The sequence below is a fragment of the Podarcis liolepis genome, assembly GCF_965112155.1.
Source record: "Podarcis liolepis genome assembly, chromosome: 10".
In the NCBI taxonomy this organism is placed as follows: domain Eukaryota; kingdom Metazoa; phylum Chordata; class Lepidosauria; order Squamata; family Lacertidae; genus Podarcis; species Podarcis liolepis.
This window is the reverse complement of record NC_139562.1, coordinates 35,636,054-35,655,738: the sequence shown is the minus strand read 5'-3', so window position 1 is coordinate 35,655,738 and position 19,685 is coordinate 35,636,054. Positions and strand designations below refer to the sequence as shown.

Below are 19,685 nucleotides of genomic sequence, written 5' to 3'. Positions count from 1 at the left end.
TTCACAGTCAATGCTTCTTGAAAGAAATAACTGGAAAATATTATACTGGCAGCTTTGGCTGACAAGACACATTCTAAGCAGAGGCTCGAGGCCTAATTTCTTCCTTGAATATGCAATTGTTTCTCTGAACTGAATGGATGTCATTTAGTGTATACATCAAGTGAGTAGGTGCATGAACGCTGTGTGAAGTGCATTACAATGACTATTGCACAGATTTGCTCAGTCACTTTTCATAAGCTGTTGTGAAAGATAAATGAAGCTGAAAACTATGCCATAATACATTCTGAAGCTTTGGATTTGTTGTAGTTCCTGTCCCAAAGATATGTTCCTAGCCATCAGGTTCCTGTGCATCAAATTCATTCTCTGGGTTATTTGGACATGCTTAATGAGACTGATGGTAGGTTAAACTTAATGGATAGGGAACTTGTGCCCCTGCAGGTGTTGCTGGACTCCAAGAACCAGGGAGAGCCACTGTGGTGTGGTGAATATGCTGTTGGACTGGGAATACCAAGAATCAATCTGCCCTTTGGCCATGCAGTTTACTGGGTAACTTATCTCTCAAGCTAACTTACTGTACAGAGTTGTTATGAATATAAAATAGAGGGGGAAGGAACATATTTGCCAGCTTCTTGGATATAAATGTACTAAGGAAGGAACTCTCATCAGACTCAGGGAGCATGCCCAATGATCAAGGGCAATAGGAACTCAAGTATAATACATCTGAAGGACACCATGCACTACATTTTTAAGCAACAGCGCATGACTGTTGATCAAATCTGTTCAACCTACTTCTGCAGTGTTCTATGGTTCTGCTGGAATTTGAACCAATCACATCCACTAAGGAATAATGGCTCTGAGCATTAGGTTCCCCTGACTATGCTTAATGATCTGATCATTAATTTTATAAATTTCTGGACTCTTTCTACCAGGGTTACCCAAGATGGTATGTAATGAAATAATGATGTGGGGAGGGCACTCAGCAAGGTAAACGAACTGGGGGAAAGCCTTTGTTAATACAGTATTTAAAACATTGCCAGTTCAAATCAAAGTATACAATCACAGACCTGTTAAAAACAAAATAAAACACAGAAATCATACGAATTCTAACATGGATTAAAATACAGTATAAGACACATGTGTTTCAAGTAGGATTCTTATTCTTATTCATTATTCCTGACTTTGGCTACAATGTATAATAGTAGCAGGTAAGATTGGGGCTGAGTCAGTTCATGCATCTCCACCACTTCTGGGAATAAGTGATAATTCAGTATGACACTGGGTCACTTCGTTGCACAACACATACAGTACTGGATTTGTGCATGTGTTGCCAAAATCACGTGGTGTGAACCCTGATCCTATGAGTAACCTGTGAGTGTCGCTCGTGGTTACTGTAGTTTGGTAAAACAACATTTTATTTACTGGTTTTCTTATTACTGTTCATATTTCCATGCTACTCCTCTAAGGAGATCAGAAGCGTTTGCATATGGTTCACAAGGAATATGAGTCTAGATTTGCTTTGATTCCGGAGTAGAAACACACAATATGCCTCCGGGGTTTCCCCCACCTATTTCTGCTCCAGTTATGCAGACTGAACAGCCAGGAACATTTTGAGCAGTGAATCTCCCAATTCTACAGCTTATATATTGATATACCACCCTTCATATGAAGATGTCAGGGCAGTTCACAAGTTAAAGTACAGGATAGAAGCACAAAATAAATTATTTATTACATTTGGTTCTTATATCACTGTTCTCTCTCTCTACTCTCTCTGTCACCCTAATACCAATCTTGGGCAGTTAAGTGTCAAAAGGATCCCAGCCCAAACATGGCCAGTAAGGAACGAGAGAGAGGTTAGCATCGCACTTTGTGAATTCCGAGGCTTGCAGAAGTGCAAACGCTTTTTAAAAAGAAAAACCGGGGCAATTGTACCTCCCTCAACCCCCCCCCCCCAAAAAAAACCCAGTGAGAACTATGCATGTTCAGCATGCTACTGAATGTTTAGTAAAAGGAAAGGGGAAAAGGGGAGGGGCACGAAAATGGTAGGAGGAGTAGCATGGAGCCTGCCTGGCCTTGTGAACGGAGGTGCTGCTGTTAGGAGTCGAAGACATGCTGTAACATTTTATTGCATGCATATCCCAATGTCCGCATTTGTCAATAAAGGCAACCTATGAAACCGAGCATCATGTCGAGGGCTAAGCGCTCCTTCCGACAGCACCATCAACAGGGTCCCAAAGAACCGGGCCATTCGCGCTTCCCTCGCACCACAGACAATTACGGCAATGAGGAAGAGGAGAAGCGCAGGAGCTCGCGGGGAGACAAAAGGAGCGCGAGCCCCTCCTGGCGCAACCCCCGCGCCTCCCCCAGCTCCTCCTTTTCCCCCGCTCCGCCTGCGCTTGTTGCCCCGTTTCCTAGCAACCGCCCGCGTGCCGCCTCTCGGGGCTGAAAGAAAGCGCAGGCCGGGGAGGACGGCCGGCCGCCATGGAGGCCCCCAGGCCCCGAGCCCGCTCCCCGCCTCTGCCTCCCCCCAAGCCCGCCATTTTCTACGGGCCCGTGGAACCGGGGAACCCGGTGGTGGACAGCTTCGAGAAAGACCTGAGCGCTTGCCTGGGCTACTTTCGGCGCCAGCGGGAAGCGAATGCCTCGGGGGCCTCGGGCTCCAGGCAGCAGGAGCTGCACAGGCTGGGGTAAAGCGGAGGCCGGGGACGGGGCTGGCGGGGAAGGGCGCGCCTCTCGTCCCGCTCCCTCTCTCTCCTGCGCTCTCTTTCTCCGCCGTGCTTCTTAAATATCTCACGACCTGCTTGCACATAACAGTATATAAGTTCTCAGAAGTTGCAGGGGGGTAGCCTGGACTCCTCTGAGACGCTAAGCACTCTGTCCATCATTGGGCACATGCCCTCGTGACCGCCATGAAGGTGGCACTGTGTAGTATCCAGGTGCCTCAGTTGTAGCTGACACCTGTAGCTTAATTATTATAACAATAACAACAACAATTTATTATGTATACCCCGCCCATCTGGCTGGGTTTCCCCAGCCGCTCTGGGCAGCTCTCAACAGAATATTAAAAACACGATAAAACATCAAACATTAAAAACTTCCCTAAACAGGGCTGCCTTCAGATGTCTTCTAAAAGTCAGATAGTTGTTCATTTCCTTGACATCTGATGGGAGGGCGTTCTGCAGGGTGGGCACCACTACTGAGAAGGCCCTCTGCCTTGGTTACCTGTTCACCTCTTTATAAAGACTCTAGATCCAAAGTTGGAGCCATTATCCAACTGCGTATCGTTCTTCCCCTTTAGCATTGTACTATCCTTGCACTAAAAAGGACTAGGTGCAGCCATGCCATTTTCTGACAGCTATTAGAAAAAATAAGTGCTAGGGAAAAGCAGAAATAATGCTTTTCTCCCACTGCAGTTCTTTGACCCTTAGTTGTGCTAGCAAAGTAAGAAGCTTTCGCCCACCATATGAACCTTGGGGTGCAAAGTGGGAGCACAGGCACAATTACCAGATTTTTTAAAATTATTTTTTTAATGCAAGGAGGGTAATGGGAAGGAGAAAGTTATTAAGAACGTAAGAAGGTCTCTGCTGGATCAGGCAAACGCCTATCTAGTCCAGCATTCTGTTCTCACAGCGGACATCCTGACACCTATGGGAAGCCCGCAAGCAGGAAATAAGCTCCATAGTGCTTTCCTGCTTATGATCCCTAGAAACTGGTTTTCAGAGGCATACCCAGCTCTACCTCTCTTTTAAATTGGAACCAGTGAAGGCAGTGAAGGTCTTGTGTGAGTGTCTGGTGGCGGTTGGAGGATGGATGGCGGCTAACAGATTGAGGCTGAATCCTGACAAGACAGAAGTACTGTTTCTGGGGGACAGAGGGCAGGTGGGTGTGGAGGACTTCCTGGTCCTGAATGGGGTAACTGTGTCCCTGAAGGACCAGGTGCGCAGCCTGGGAGTCATTTTGGACTCACAGCTGTCCATGGAGGCGCAGGTTAATTCTGTGTCCAGGGCGGCTGTCTACCAGCTCCATCTGGTACACAAGCTGAGACCCTACCTGCCCGTGGACTGTCTTGCCAGAGTGGTGCATCCTCTGGTTATCTCCCACTTGGACTACTGCAATGTGCTCTACGTGGGGCTACCTTTGAAGGTGACTGGAAATTACAACTAATCAAGAATGCTGCAGCTAGACTGGTGACTGGGAGTGGCCGTCGAGACCATATAACACCGGTCCTGAAAGACCATATTGGCTCCCAGTACGTTTCCGGGCACAATTCAAAGTGCTGGTGCTGACCTTTAAAGCCCTAAACGGCCTCGGCCCATTATACCTGAAGGAGTGTCTCCACCCCCATTGTTCTGCCCAGACACTGAGGTCCAGTGCCGAGGGCCTTCTGATGGTTCCCTCACTGTGAGTAGTGATGTTACAGGGAACCACCCAGGCCTTCTCAGTAGTGGCGTCTGCGCTATGGAATGCCCTCCCATCAGATGTCAAAGAAATAAACAACTATCGGACTTTTAGAAGACATCTGAAGGCAGCCCTGTTTAGGGAAGCTTTTAATATTTGATGAATCATTGTATTTTAATATTCTGCTGGAAGCCGCCCAGAGTGGCTGGGGAAACCCAGCCAGATGGGCGGGGTATAAATAATAAATTATTATATTATTATACTGTCTCAGATATAGGAGGTAATATAATCATGGCTTGTAACTTTTGATTGCCTCATCTTTGAATTTGTCTGATTACATTTTTAAAGCTTTCTCAGTTGCTGGCCATCGCTATATCTTTTGGTAGCAAATTCCTTAATGTAACTATGCGCTTTGTGAAGAAGTATGTCCTTTCATGTGTCCTGAATCTTTCAACATTCAGTTTCATTGAATGACTGCTGGCTCTAGTATTTTAGTGGGAGAAAAACTTCTATCCACCTTTTATAGATCCAGTCTAATTTTATACATCTCTTTCATATTCTCTGAATTAAAAAGCCCTACTTTTGTAAGTCTCCTCATAGCCCCTGGATCATTTTGGTTGCTCTTTCAATTCTGGGAGTTTCAGGGAATATTTAAAGAGAATATCAAACATAATGGCCCGGTTGCACAATATGGTAAACCAAGGATTGAACCTGCTTTGCTCCCTCCTTTCAATGTGGAATATAGACACAACCCCAATCCTTGACTTAGCATCATGTCTGAACCAGAGATCATGGTTTATTTTGCTTCAAACAAACCATAGTAGTGGCTTGTGCTTGGCTTGGTGACAATTATTTGGCTGCGTCATCCCTGTTTCAGGTATAATGTTAAGACAGGGACTGTGATTCCTGGAAGACCTGCTCCCTGCCTTGTGTGCCTTTTCTGACCTGGCCTGGAAGGGCAGGGCCCTGACTGACGCCAGCTACAAAAGCTGAGGCTGCTGACTGTTGGGTTGGGTTAAAACTCTTGGGCTGGGGGGGGGGGTGTTTGGGGTTTTTTGTTGTGGGTGTGGGTGTGTTGCAGTTGCTGTTGGGTTTTTTGTATCTTTATTTTGGAGCTTGTGATTTATTTATATGGAAATCATTCAGTTTTGTTGTGTATTATTTGATGTTTTATTTATTATTTATGACTACCTTTGTTAAGTTGTAGTTATGTAATTTTTCATGTTGAGCATGGTTTGAACTGTGGAAAGGCGGCATACAAATAACATTATGTATGTATTGCTGCCAGTGTGTTTCCTGCCTTTATTTAAAAAACCAAATAATAATCAGTCCATAACGTTCAGTGATTATTTTTGTTTAGAGCAACTACTTTGTTTAATATTTGGAACAACTACAAGCCTCGATTCCCAGATTGGTATTACAATGAAAAACTTGTGAAAGTTGGTGATGAGCTTGTGGAAATGAAGGTAAGTAATGCCCTCTGTGAATTATTTATAATAGCAATTTCTCTCCTATATCTGCATTTGTATTCTTTCATCTGAGAATATACATCATGCATTTGGTAAAGTGCAATCTGCCCATGATAGCTCATGTCCTTTTAGCAAACTAGACATGATGCTAAATTTGTCATGTGCAGTTAAAATAATAGTTTTTAAAAATTAAACAGTAGGCATATGTGTATTAACTGGATCAGACCATGGTATACAGGGAGTCTTGAGAAAAAATTGTGTTAGCAAATGGGTAGCCCTTCTCCTGATATGCCATGGTCCTAATCTAATAGGAACTTTCTGTGCCTACTGTTTAATGTCTAAAAAAGCTTAATGCAATTGCAGGTGATGAATTTAGCATCAAGTGTCATTTGTTTTTAAGGCATCACAAGACTTCTGGTTGTTGAAAGCCATTTGAATACATAATACCAACCCAAGATAGCTGACTGTGCAAACTAAAAAAAAAAAAAAAGCCCCATTACGTTTAATGATTCTTCATCTCAGGTAAATTTCAGCCTATTTGTGGCCATTACTGTACATCAAAAGTAGACTGTTAACCCCATAACCAGGCCTTTGGTTGGTTTGATTGACATCCTATGCCCTTTTAAAATGTGAGGGTTTTTTTTGGGGGTGTTACTGGGTTGCTTTTATTTTTGAGTATTTATTTTGTAGTTTTATATTTTGATTTTGTTCTGTGAACTGCCATGAGACCTCCAGGTATAGGGCGGTATATAAATTCATAAATAAATAAATAACCCCCCCCCCCCGCTCATGACAAGATTTAGTGAGATGCCTTCAATTGTGTTCCCTGTCACCCTTTACTTTCACCTGCATGGGTAGGCACTCTGTTAAAGGTATATGAAACTGGAAAAGGTATAAACACTGCTGTAGAGTCAGAAGACTCTCACCTCCCCCCAAAGAATTCTGTTAGAAGGATTGTGTGTGTCTGATCACATTACTTGAATTAACCTCACTTTCAGTTAGTCTTATTCCACATGTTGAGGGAGATTTATCAAGAAACTCATGCTGTACAAATTGATAATGGTGATGATTCAGTAGCTGGCATTTTTACATTTGACACGGCAACAAAACATTAGCGTAGCATATAATTACAATATATTATAATTGTATATAATACAATATATTATCAATTAACTGCCATTTTTTGACAGATTAATAAGAGTTATACAATGAAATCTAAGATCTGTTTTTGCTTTTTAAAGAATGCCATGCCCTTTCCCTAGCTTGTGTGTCTTATTTAACTCAAGCACCTAAATGACACCTGCAGTCTCAGTTTTATAGTTCTTGCTTCCTTTTTTTGAAACAATGCTCTGTGTAGGTTTCCATTTGCTCAGGAAGTGGTTGCATTGTAGAGGTACATGATGAGATCTTGGTCTCTAGCTTATAACACATTTTCTTCTGAAATGCAAATAAAATTAAGAATCACTAATATGACTGCTATGTATTTTTTCTACCAAAGCCTTAAAAAAACCACACAGTTACCTAGAATTGTTCAGATATTGAATATTTCTAATTTTCATTTTTATATATATGCCATGCTTTGATATAAAGGAAATCTTGTTTTTTTATTGTTATAGCCATACATATTTGAAAGAGCACAGCCAAGTTAAGCAGTTGAATAAAGACAGTTGTTACAGCTGGAGGGATTTAACTTTTGCTTAAATTTTACTGAACTAAACTACCTAAAAGTGCTGAACTTTGGTTGAATTGCTATTGTTTTTTTCAATATTAGAAATAAAATAGAGAAACAATAAATGACAGCAATATACTTTCCATGATACATTGACCAACAAGACTGATTAGACTTTCTCTCCACCTCTACCATGCTCTAGTCTTATACAGTACTCACCTGGGAGCATGTCCTGTTGAATTTGACGTAACTTACTTCTGAGTAGACATATATAGGATTGCATTGTAAATGCATTATAAGAAGGATGGACAACTTGTGACCCTTTAGATGTTATTGGAGTGCAATTACCATCATCCCTGAACATTGTCTGTGTATGGTTGATGGGAGCTGGGGTCCAAAATCTTAACGTTTTGGCACTTAAAATTTTATGGAAATTAAAAGAATGCATTTTGTGTGTGTGTAATCAGTTTTGTTTTTTGTTTTTTGCTTTCCAGGAATATAAGCTGGCAATTACACAGTGCTATGGGCGATATCTTCAGGAAATCTGTAGTGTAAATCTAAACAAAATTGGATCAGACGTGCATCAATTTAAGTCTGATTTTTTCCCAAAGGGACTTAGAGATCCAACTGCTGCGCGTACAGTAAGTATATACAATGAATAAATGTGATACTATTTAATATTTTAATAATTTGGCATTAACAAGGTTTCATTAAATATTCAGTAAACACCACCCATTCTTCCTCCAGCAGCATGCTGTCTTAAGGGCACTCATTTGACAACTCATATCGTGTTTAAAGAGACATTCATACTTTACTTACATCTAATTGTGTATATATTTTTGCACACTTTTTTCCTGTGGTGTTTGCTTATTGCTGTGAGTAGGAAAAAATAATAAGCAGCATTTTGAGGGTTGTTTTTTTTTAAACTGCCCTTTTAATTTGTAGTTATTGAATATAATGGCACATTATAAGTCATGTGTAGGGAAATTATATGTGCAGTTGGGATGTAAGAAGATATCATTTCCCATTTTGTCCTGTATTTATGACATGCTGCATTGGTTCTGTTCTGTTTCCCCCCCTGCCAAAAATGATGTTATTCATCTCACTGTCTGTTAAGGCAAATTTGTATAACTTTTGCACCATCGAATCTAATGCACCTTCGAATCTAATGCACCTTCGAATCTAATGCACACTTAAATTTTCAGAATCTTGAAACCAAAAAAAGTATTTGCTGGCAAATGTAAATGTAATCTAATGTAAATCTAATGCGTGCCTTAATTTTTGCAACGTAATTTGGCCCAAAAAGGTGAGCATTAGATTTGAGTAAATATGGTATTCAATTATTACGTAAATTATGTTGACATTATGTTTTCCCACCCTATTCATTTCAGTTCAAATACAGGGGGAAAGGTGATTAAATATCATTTGCTATCTGAAAGCAACAACGGTGAATACTAGTCACATTAACTGGATCATTTTCTGTTCCAGACATGGGACAGATAAGCTATCTTCTTTAATTTCCTCCCCCATTTCCATTTTCTTCGTAATTGCGTAATGGCTTCAAATGTTTGTAAGCCCTTATGTAGAGATGAATGGAGATGCATAGCTTCTTCCATCAGAACATCAGAAGAACCCTTCTAGATCACACCAAAGACCTGTCTTGTCCAGTATCTTGTTTCCCACAGTAGCCACCCAGATGCCAACAGGAAGTTCAAAACCAGGACTGGAGCGCTATAGCCCCCTTCTGCTAGTATTCCTTAGCAGTGGCGTAGCGTGGGTTGTCAGCACCCGGGGCAAGGCAAGTAATTTGCGCCCCCTAACCCGTGGATTTTGCGCCCCCTAACCCGTGGAGCGCGGCCCCCCAGATGTTGCGCCCGGTGTGGCCGGCCCAGCCTGCACCCCCCACGCTACGCCACTGTAGCACAGAACACCATCCCTAATCCTGCAACTGCAAAAAGTTCTGTAACACAGCACAACAGACCGTGCAAAAGGATCGTTGTTGATGCTTTTATTAAAAAAATGTAAACAGCCATCTTTATTTACACTATGAGCTAACTGTCTGAGATGGGTAAAACCAATCCCAAAGGGCCCTTACAAACAGTAGATTATGCTACATTTTCCTTGTTTAAATCCACAATGTTTTGGTTTTTTTAAATGCACTCTACCTCCCCACCCTTATACCCTTTCCACCCAAGACGTACACCTGATGCCTTTGTCACACATTACATGCACCCAACCCCTTCCCTGCAGTCAGCTAGATTTCCCTCGCAATAAACGTGGGTGGGTAGGTACCGGAGAAGGGAAACCTTTGCTTTCCTGCATTCTGCCTCAGGGTCTTACTGCCCACCCTGCTCTGTTTCGTTGCTGTGTTTGCTCAAACGGAACAAAGAGCAGGGAAATCCCCTCCCCTCCAGGCAGAGAGAGAGAGAGAGAGAGAGAGAGAGAGAGAGGCGCCCTCCACGAACTTGGAGCTTGAGCAACGGCTGCGCGGCCGACGGCGAGGCGCTAAGGCGCCGGCTCCCCAGGCTGCAGCGCTTGGCCAGGCGCTGCGCTTGCATGCCTGGCCGCGCCCAGCTCGCCTCAGCGCAGCGGAAAACAGAAGCAGTGGCGGAGACGACGACCCCCCACCCCAACCAAGCCTCGATTGCTTGTCCCTTCCCTCTGGACTCGCGCCCCCCCCAAATGTTGCGCCCGGTGCGGCTGGCACCCCTGGCACCCCCCACGCTACGCCACTGTTCCTTAGTGACTAGTATTCAGAAGCATGCTGCTTCAGCTTTGGGCATAGTATGTAGCCAGCTCTATACAGCTATATCATGGAAGGGCAATTGACTTGCTGATCAGAAGGTTGGCGTTTCAAATCCCTACGACGGGGTGAGTTCCCGTTGCTCAGTCCCTGCTCCTGCCAACCTAGCAGTTCAAAAGCATGTCAAAGTACAAGTAGAAAAATAGGTACTGCTTCGGCGGGAAGGTAAATGGTGTTTCCGTGCACTGCTCTGGTTCGCCAGAAGCGGCTTAGTCATGCTGGCCACATGACCCGGAAGCTGTACGCCAGCTCCCTTGGCCAGTAAAGCAAGATGAGCGTCACAACCCCAGAGTCGGCCACGACTGGACCTAATGGTCAGGGGTCCCATTACCTTTATACTCCCTCAAATGATACCTCTGTCTGTTAATTTGTGGCATCCAACATCACCCAGTGTGTGAGAAATACAGTTCTTTAGTCTGGGTGTTTTTGCTCATTCATAGGAGAATCTTATACAGACTTGCATGTATGAAAAATACATTTCATACATTCTAACTGTGTGCTGTGGGCAAAGTGTCTACTGAATTGAGACAAATCTTACATTTGCAACTATGTTAATGAAATTAACAAGCATATACGTTGTAGGATCGGCATAACCATCTTTTAAAAAACAACTGATTATTCATATTCTTAGTCCTCTGGGCATTTTATGATTTCATCTAATAAATATGTTAAAAGAGTTTGCCAGTGTTTTTGAAAAACATTTGGGATCTAAGCTCTCCTAGGATATTATTTATTCTTCCTGTTGTAAAAGCAGATACTAAGGATTTCACTTTGAAGCTTCATAACTGGAAACCAGCTGTTTGCTGTAGAATAATGTGATACATGAACCCAAGTTCTTCCCCCTTTAGGAAATTACAACAAACACTGTTTGCCTTTATGGTAAATTGAAGCCCAATACAGATTGTTTCTGTGTATCACTTCTTTTTATTAGATGAAAGGAACATTTTTAGTATCCTAAAAGTGTCTTAGCATTTTCAGTACTGAGAAATTCCCTGAGTTTTTAGACTTTTAAAACAGATAGGAAACCTCTGGTCCACGGGCCTGATCTAGCTTGCTGAGCCTCCCTATGTGACCTGCAAGGCTATTTTGGGCAAGCCATACCCACTTGCTCTACCCCTGAAATCATAAAGGCAGGACATTGTAGGCATTGACAATTTGGAGTGCCCAAAAAGTCCTGATGCACAGCATTTCTCAAGCACCTGATAGCCTGCAGGTTGTCAATCAACTGATGTCATAATAATGTTACCCCATTCATCTTTCCAAGTAGGGGGCGGTGAGGGGGATAAGGATCTGGCCTTCCAGGCCAAAAAGGTCCACTACTCCTGTTTCACAGTATCTTTTCTGAACACTCTCTAACAATAATGTTTTGTCATTGAGTGAAGGTGATTATTGTTGTTGCAGTTATTATTAGTATTATTAAAAAACTTTGAAACACATGGTTCTTCTTCGTACAGAATGTGGGTGGTCAACACTCAGTTAAAGTATGTTTAACAATACTACACCCAGTTAAAGTATATTTTAAAAACTGCTACTATGCCTATTGAATATTTTCCTGCTCTGTGCTATATAGAATTGGATTATAACCAACTTTGGAAAGCAGATTGTCAGGATGTTTTAGACTATTACTATTTTCCAGGACTGAGCTCTGCTTTGACCGTGAATAAGTGTCATCTAAGGGATTGGCACTTATGGATAGACTCCAGAAGGGACACGCAGCTAATTAGAAACAGCAATTTTACCACTCGACAACAGTATTTTAGAACTAGCTATTTGACCAAATACCTTTACTGAGCTGTTTCCAAATGATTCCCACTGCAGTTTTGGATGACTGCTGCAGCAAGGTCCCATGTGTAGGCAGACTTTATATTTGTGGTCAACCTCAGGTGGAAGACACTACTCATTATCTGTTGGCCTGCTCCTTATATAGACACTCAAGAGACCACTTTCTGAAACGTTTGTTCACACAAGCAGGCAGGTACACTCCAGCTGAAATGGTCTAGTTTCTTTTAAGTGACACTAATAGCTTCGTAACACACAGAGTGGCCCCAAAAGCATTGGCTGCAACAAACAGACAAACAAACAAAAAACCCATGAAAAAGTAGTTCAGTAACATTTCTATAAAATATTGTGATGATTTGGAGGTTTAATATGAATCAAGCTGGATTTGAGTTTGTTGGTGTCTCTAGTAACCTCTCTCATATATCATGGATATTGACTCATATCATGGATGTATATGATTTGTATTTTTTTACTGCTACTGTTGCTGTGGGTTTGTCATGGCCTTTGGCTAGAAGAATAACTTTATATTGACAGAAATATATATCTTTATCTTCTTTGAATCATTTATAGACTGCCTTTTATTCAAAGAATGTTAAGGCAATTTACAACCATCTAAAATACCTTTAATAGATGAAATATAGAAATAAGATAAGAAGAAATAAAACATGATACAGACAAATTCTCAAACAGTTCCAAGTACAAAAATGCATGGCACTGAGTGAATAAATAAGTTTTTAACAGATGCTGAAAATTGATCACTTTTGGTGTCTGCTGCACTTCAGAGGCACTAGCTTTAGGCAAGAAGTGTGAATCCCTCACACCAAATGAGTAGCAAATGCATGAAAACAAACAAGCAAGGCGCTTATCAGAACAATTGCTGTGCTGGAAGTGGAATGTTGGTTTGGCTGTGGAAAAACACTGTCCTAGAGACTGAAGTTCTGAGGATGTTTCATTGAGCCCTTGTTTAAATTTAAGTACTGTGCCATGAAGCCATTGCTTAAATTAAGTGCTATGGTAGAAAGTAGTTAATTAGCTAAAAGGCAGCGATTGGATGAAAAAAGCACAAAGGAAACAAGCTAGTGAAAAAGGGGCCAATGAAGCATGGGGTAGACAGTGGTGGGAATTTCATACAAGACCTAGGAGTGAATATGCTGAGTGGCACAGTTGTGAAAGAGCTGGGGAAATATGTCCTCTGGCTGAGTGGCTGAAGGGTGAGTTATGGGGTGGGGTGCTAAATTCACATTTTGATTTGAAGAATTACGTCATTTCAATCTCTGATTATTCATTTTAGTTCCATGTTTTGCAAGTGAGGAATATCTGCATTTACAAATTGGTGTGTGATAATGATGAGGACCTCCTGAATCAGGAATCTGTGAAGACATGTTTCAGACTCTTGTCCATGCTGCAACTGATCATGCAGATGACTTTGCCACATGAACGTTTGTGTTGGCTTGTCTACAATGGTACGTCACAAATTTTACTTTCTAAATCCTGTTAGAGAGCTGTCAAGATTAAAAGAGTGTTTAATTTTAGAGCTCCCTCCCTAATATAAAATTCATGGGGAATTTCAGTTTTGCCGTTTCTGTTTACATTTTGGATTGGATTTTCACTGTGAAGCAAATTATTTATTATGCAGGCAGTTGAGTGCTGATAGCTTTAATGTAGATGGATAAGTACTGACAAAGCACTATAGTTTTTTAAATAAAAAAATTATAAGCATGTAAAATATAATATATAATATACTGTAAAATATATCAGAGGGTATTGTTTTCATATAAGGGAATTCAGTTCCAAAAGTTTAGGAAATAAATGTTTGAGATTATTAGAGTCATGAAATGGTTGACAGGGTTTCATAAGTAAGTTTCAAAGAAGTTAGAAACCATTTAATATGATTTTTTTCCTGCTAGATAAGCTTTGTCAATACAACCTATAGGTGTTATTTTTTATGCCCATTTACTGTATTCACTGTGAAGGTTTTATACATATATACACGTACCTTACAATTTATATTGAATAAGTTGAAATAAGTTGAATATATTGAATACATATTGAATAAGTTGAATAAAGAAAAGCCAAGTTGAGGTGAGAGTAAGGATAGTCCACAAGCTCAGCATAATATATATCAGCATGCACACAAATGCACATATTGCTATATATGTTTTTAAAATAATTTACTTGTCCTTGCAGGTACAATCCATATGTATACCATTTGTAGGCATTTAATGACCATTGGTCAATCTTCTAAGGTATGGCAAGATAAATTTGGAAGTATTTGTCTCTTTTCCTGTGTCTGTCAAGATATATTAATTTTTCAGATTGTTAATGTTCTGCATGATTTTGGTAACATTTTAGCTTTTGTTTGACTTGTGATGATTGTGTGTGTGTTTTTTAAAGGATGTTTTTAGCTTGAATGAATGAATGAATGAATAAATAAATAAATAAATAAAGTATAGAAAACTGGCAACATTAAATCTGATATTGTTCGTTCAGTGGTTTTGGCTTTTGCGATTTCAATAGACATTGCCCATAGAATTTCAGCATACCTTCACAACTAGAGCACGTACCAGTTACACTGGCACCTAACTTTTAGGCTCAGTTCATGCTTTTCATGCTGCATATTAGAAGTGGGGAACTTTTCCCAGCCCAAAGGTTGCATTACCCTCTGAGCAGCCTTCTGGGGCCACAGGCTGGTAGCAGTCAAGGCCAGAGGCAAAAAGTAGGTGGAGCAATTCCTAATGTTTGTACAGTAGACTATATACCAGCCATGCAAAATCCAGAGGTTCCTACACATGCACACTTCTCCATCCAGATGAGCAAAAGATATCAACACTGTTTAAGAATACATTCCAGCCAGAAAGGAAGAGGGTAGGGGGCAGAGCCATTGATGGGTGTGGCTTTGGAAAAGATGGTGTGGCCTAGGTGGAGGACAAAACCTTGGGAGAATCCCAAGGGCCAAACAGAGGCTGCTCTAAATGATTTGGGACCCCAGGGTAATTACTGTCTTTTTCTGTATCAATCTAGCTGTCCACCTAGATTATCGGAATATTTTGTCTGGCCCACCTTTACAGCATTTAGATACTGTACTGAATGAAGAATTGGCAGTAGACTTTTGCCATGACTAGGTTGTGAATTGTTAACATGTTGCCTTTTAAAAGTTGTTTTGTCTGCCATGCTTCTCTTTTTTTGCTTTTCTGTTTATTATCTCATGTGATAGTGTTTGGTTTTTCTGTGGTGTTAGCTGCCTTAGGTATCTCAGAAACAAGACAGAAAGGCAAGATGTACATATTTTCAACAAACTTAACTAATGATACAAAATTTATTTTCTAAAGAATCTTAGATGAATATTCAAGGGCTGTGCTGCTGCTGCTGCTGCCGCCACTCTGTAAATACAGTACTACACTTTAAAACGTGGTCTTGTACTGTTTTGAGTAAAAAAAACCCTTAGTATTGATTTTTATACATTTCACTTGCATGAAAATGGGAATACTTTTATTTATTTAACCAGGCAGATTTATTATGAATATGTTATTTGATTTCAAAACTGTGTGAGAGTGGAGATAGATAGAAAGATAGATAGATTTCATCCTGAAATCTGCAGTGTGAAAATTACATACCTCTTGACTATACGGAAGATTTTTCAGTTGTCCTTAAACTGAACTGTAGTGCCACCCAGTGGCTATTTTTTATACAATAAGATCATCATGTGACTTTCAAAGTTTTGTTCATCTCAGTTGTACACGCCAGAAAAAGTTAGCAAGAAAGGTAGATGTGTGTGTGGTGGGGATAGTCAGTTTTGCACATAAATCTGCAAAAGTTATTATTATTTTTACTGGCTCACCTGCTCGTAATGTTAATCAGTTATGACACACTAAAGTCTTGAACTGAAAGAGGGGAAAGAAGTATAGTAGTTACCTTTCAAAATTTTCAACCCCTGCAATATTTTATACTAATCAGTGTTAATATCACTGAGTGATATTCAGGGTTAGTCATATTCAGAACACACCCACTGAAATAAATTGGCTTAAATTACGTTGACTTCAGTGGATCTGCTTTGAATATAACTAACACTGGATGTCACCCATTAATGGCTTAATTTATAATCAGTTTCTCTTTCAATAGGTGCTTGAATATTTATTATGGGCCTGTGTATGTATGGAATCATCGGTTCCCCTTTTAGCTGTACACTATTTGCCATGGAGAGCAACACTGTATGCTGCTGTTTGCCAGTGTTATTATGACTGCTATTCTGGCATAAATGGAGAGGTAGTGATTATCCTTCATATTTTAAATATAATTAAATATATATTGGATTTGTGTAAAAGCAAGCTGCTCGTAGGAGACTATATTAAAGTGTGCATAAGGGGCGCTGCCTTTGTTTTGTGTTCCTTGTCTGAACAGAAATACAAATTTAGTCAAAACAGTCCATAAGTATATGATGTTGGGATCATTGATCTTGATTTGATGGGAGCACAACCTAGCAATTTTCCAAATGACTTATGCTTGGATAAAATAGACAGGTTACCTCTGTAATTTTTAGTTTACTTCCCCCCTTTTCTCAACCTTTTGCACTGAAGATATTGTTAGTTTTGATTTCAACAAGTGACCAACATACTGGTCCTTCTCTGTATAGTTATGACTGCCATAGAGGAACATTTTATTCCTGCAGCATAAAACATATTTCTGTTGTAGACCACCTGATACCTTTGACCCTGAAATCCAAGTACATCTTCTCTAATCTGCCTATCTGATTTAGCTCTAGCCTACTCTGTTCAGTCTTTCTGCCTATTCTGTCTCCAACATTCTCCATAATGTGTTTTGCTCTGCCTACTTACTTTCTTAGTAATCTGAATCCAGAATTTTGGGCAGCTAAACCTAGAATGGTTATCTGGATCCCAAGCACTGCCATTGTTGGTTGTTCCTGATCCACATGAAGCTTCCCAGATTTCTTCTCTATCTTATTTGGAATGTGACTGTAGGATGGGCATTGGAATTCTGAATGCTAGCAGTCAGTGGAGTTCTAGTTCAAGATGGGGGACACAGTATTGCCATTTCTTCCTATTCCCACACTTGCCTTTATTAACAGGAAAATAATAGGCACTCCAGTTTACATATATATATTATTGTTCTTCAGATATTTGCACGTCGTGGTTTGGTTAAAATAGATGAACTAAAGCAAATGGAAAATATGAGTTCACCAGCATTAAGCACAGAAACAAAGAGAAAATTCAAAGAAGCAACTGTGAAGGTATTCATATTTTATAGGGATTTATAGTATTTAAGAAAGTGGAACACGTAACATAATAATTTATGCTTTTTTTCTTTCCTCTTTGGGGTCAGATGGCAGCAATGATCTTCAAAAGATCAGCATTTGAACCCAGAAGACGACCAAAGGGGCTTTTTCGTCCAAGAGTGAAAAATAATATGAAAGATATACAACATGTATGTATTAGCCATTTCACCCTGTCCTGATCTGGACCCCATGAGGGTAACTTAGCCAGGCAGGTAGCAGGTATGGTCAGATTTGAGTTGCAGTACCTTGGATAGCTCCAGGGAGCCAATTTGTATCAACAAGATTCAGAATTCAACTGAGGCCTTTTATATTGCTTGATTGGACCAACCTTCCTGGGCCAACCTCTTCTTGAAGAACAGAAATCCTTAATGTGAGTGCAGTGAACTCCCCACCCCCCACCCCCGTGGGCTCCATTTGGCTCACCAGGCATTCACCTGCCTTGCACCTGCTGTTCAGCAATGCCCACACAGCCTTTGCAAGGCACTTTGAAACCCTTACTATCAGCTGTAGGTGCTTCAAAGGGCAACACGGCCCTCTGCAAGCACCAACAACTGGCTGATTGTCAGTGCATAAAGAGACCTGTGTACATTTGAAGCCCCGACAATCAACTGTTCACTAAACCCTGTCATCTATTCTGCTGACACCACCTCTTCATTGTCATCCCACTATCAGTCTACTGGCTTGGAGCCTTCTTCCCCTGGCAGTTCCCTGGCAGGTGCTCCTCTGCATCCAGCCAGTCCATGACTTCCCTAAAATGTATTTTAAAAAATTCTGCTTCATAAAGATTTACTTTTTATAATTTAAATATGACACAAACAAACAGAGCTTTCCTTAATTCCAGCTAAGACTTACACTTCACACTGGTTTTTTACCTATCCGTGCACAGTCTAACTTAAAGCTCTCCAGCATGGTTTTATATGGAGCTGTTTACTTACGACAGCTATTTTAAATATGTGATCCTTGATTATTTTTGTTTCATTTAGCTTCCTTGGCCTCGGACAGTCTCAGAACGGTTGATGATGGAGATATTTGATTGCAATTCATCTATCTTTTTTGGCATCTTGGAAGCTCTGTTTGATAAAAATAGGCGGACACTGATCCCTAGCCCTCCTATTCCTGATGAAATGGAAATTCGTGATGTCATTTCAGAGTTGTTTTTTGCAGGCGTGGATATTCTTGATGGTAAGTGGATGAAATTAATTGTAGAGAATTGGCTAATTATAACAAGGAAAACCAAATGTAATTCTTTTATTACTTTTCAAAAATTGGAAGTAATTATCATTGTCAACATGTGGAAATTCTACTCATTATATCAGAAAGTAAAATGTTTGTTTCTTAAAAATTCAAACTGCGCTAGGACTGAAGAGTGCTCTGCTTTAAACTAGTATCGGAGTGGAAGAAAAATAAGACACAGTAATAGTTTTTTCAAAGCTGTGGAAGTATGAACACAAGAAACTCAGCCATATGTGAGGCAGTGGAGAAATCACATGAATATATGTAGGGCTACCAAAATCCACAGTAAGCAAGAACGTGAACCGAGAGATGGATATTTGGATTAGAACTTTCCTAAAATCAATCTAATTTTAATTGTTCTCCTATTGGAGACTTTAACATTTTGAACTTTTCTATTTCTTGCTTTCTTTTGACTTCAGCTTTCCGCATGATGTTAAACTATGACTGTTCTCTTGATGTATTTTCTGAGATCCAATAACCCCCAACAGCTGTGATGATGGTGGTGGTTGGCGGGGAGAGATCTAATCTGACAGCAGGTGGGAAAGAAATAGTATGTTAAATGAAGAAAAACAAGTGAATTGAGTAGAGTTGGGATAGCTAATGTGGTGCCCTCTGGATATTCTTGGACAATTCTTATCAGTGTTAAGCCAGTATGGACAGTGGCCAAGGATGATGGGAGTTTTAGTTCAACATCTGGAGGGTACTTCTTTGGCTATCCCTGTAGTAGAGACCATTCTTATATAACTATTGAACCATATTCAAGGAGGTAATAAGCAATTTGAGCATGCCTTCTTATTACCAAAAGATATTGAAATGTTGCTCTTTTAGGTTGCTCTTTTAGGAAACTTACATGTACAGTAAATGTATTTCAAAATTATATGATAATTAAAACATCTTGTAAAATAGTACATGAGGGCTAACAAGATAGTTTTATTGCAGGTGGTGGCGTAGCTGCCCGAAGCAGCTTAATCCCTGTTTCTATGGTTATAACTGGAACATCAACACATATGGAACAGATCTTAGCAGGTAAATTAATGGTTTTTATTC

At 40.4% G+C, this 19,685-nt stretch overlaps 1 protein-coding gene across 2 annotated transcripts in view; it reads left to right on the top strand.

Annotated features, from left to right (window-relative positions):
* The first annotated feature begins 2,394 nt into the window (after positions 1-2,394).
* CFAP54 (cilia and flagella associated protein 54) overlaps positions 2,395-19,685 on the top strand; it is a 111,240-nt gene continuing 93,949 nt past the window's right edge. For both annotated transcript variants that reach the window (XM_083462875.1, XM_083462874.1), the window contains exons 1-10: positions 2,395-2,684; positions 5,756-5,861; positions 8,028-8,174; positions 13,407-13,578; positions 14,303-14,361; positions 16,235-16,378; positions 17,247-17,360; positions 17,453-17,554; positions 18,389-18,587; positions 19,578-19,664. In XM_083462875.1, coding sequence (XP_083319001.1) covers positions 2,479-2,684; positions 5,756-5,861; positions 8,028-8,174; positions 13,407-13,578; positions 14,303-14,361; positions 16,235-16,378; positions 17,247-17,360; positions 17,453-17,554; positions 18,389-18,587; positions 19,578-19,664 — 1,336 coding nt within the window. In that variant the 5' untranslated portion in view covers positions 2,395-2,478. The remainder of the gene's footprint in view (positions 2,685-5,755; positions 5,862-8,027; positions 8,175-13,406; positions 13,579-14,302; positions 14,362-16,234; positions 16,379-17,246; positions 17,361-17,452; positions 17,555-18,388; positions 18,588-19,577; positions 19,665-19,685) is intronic.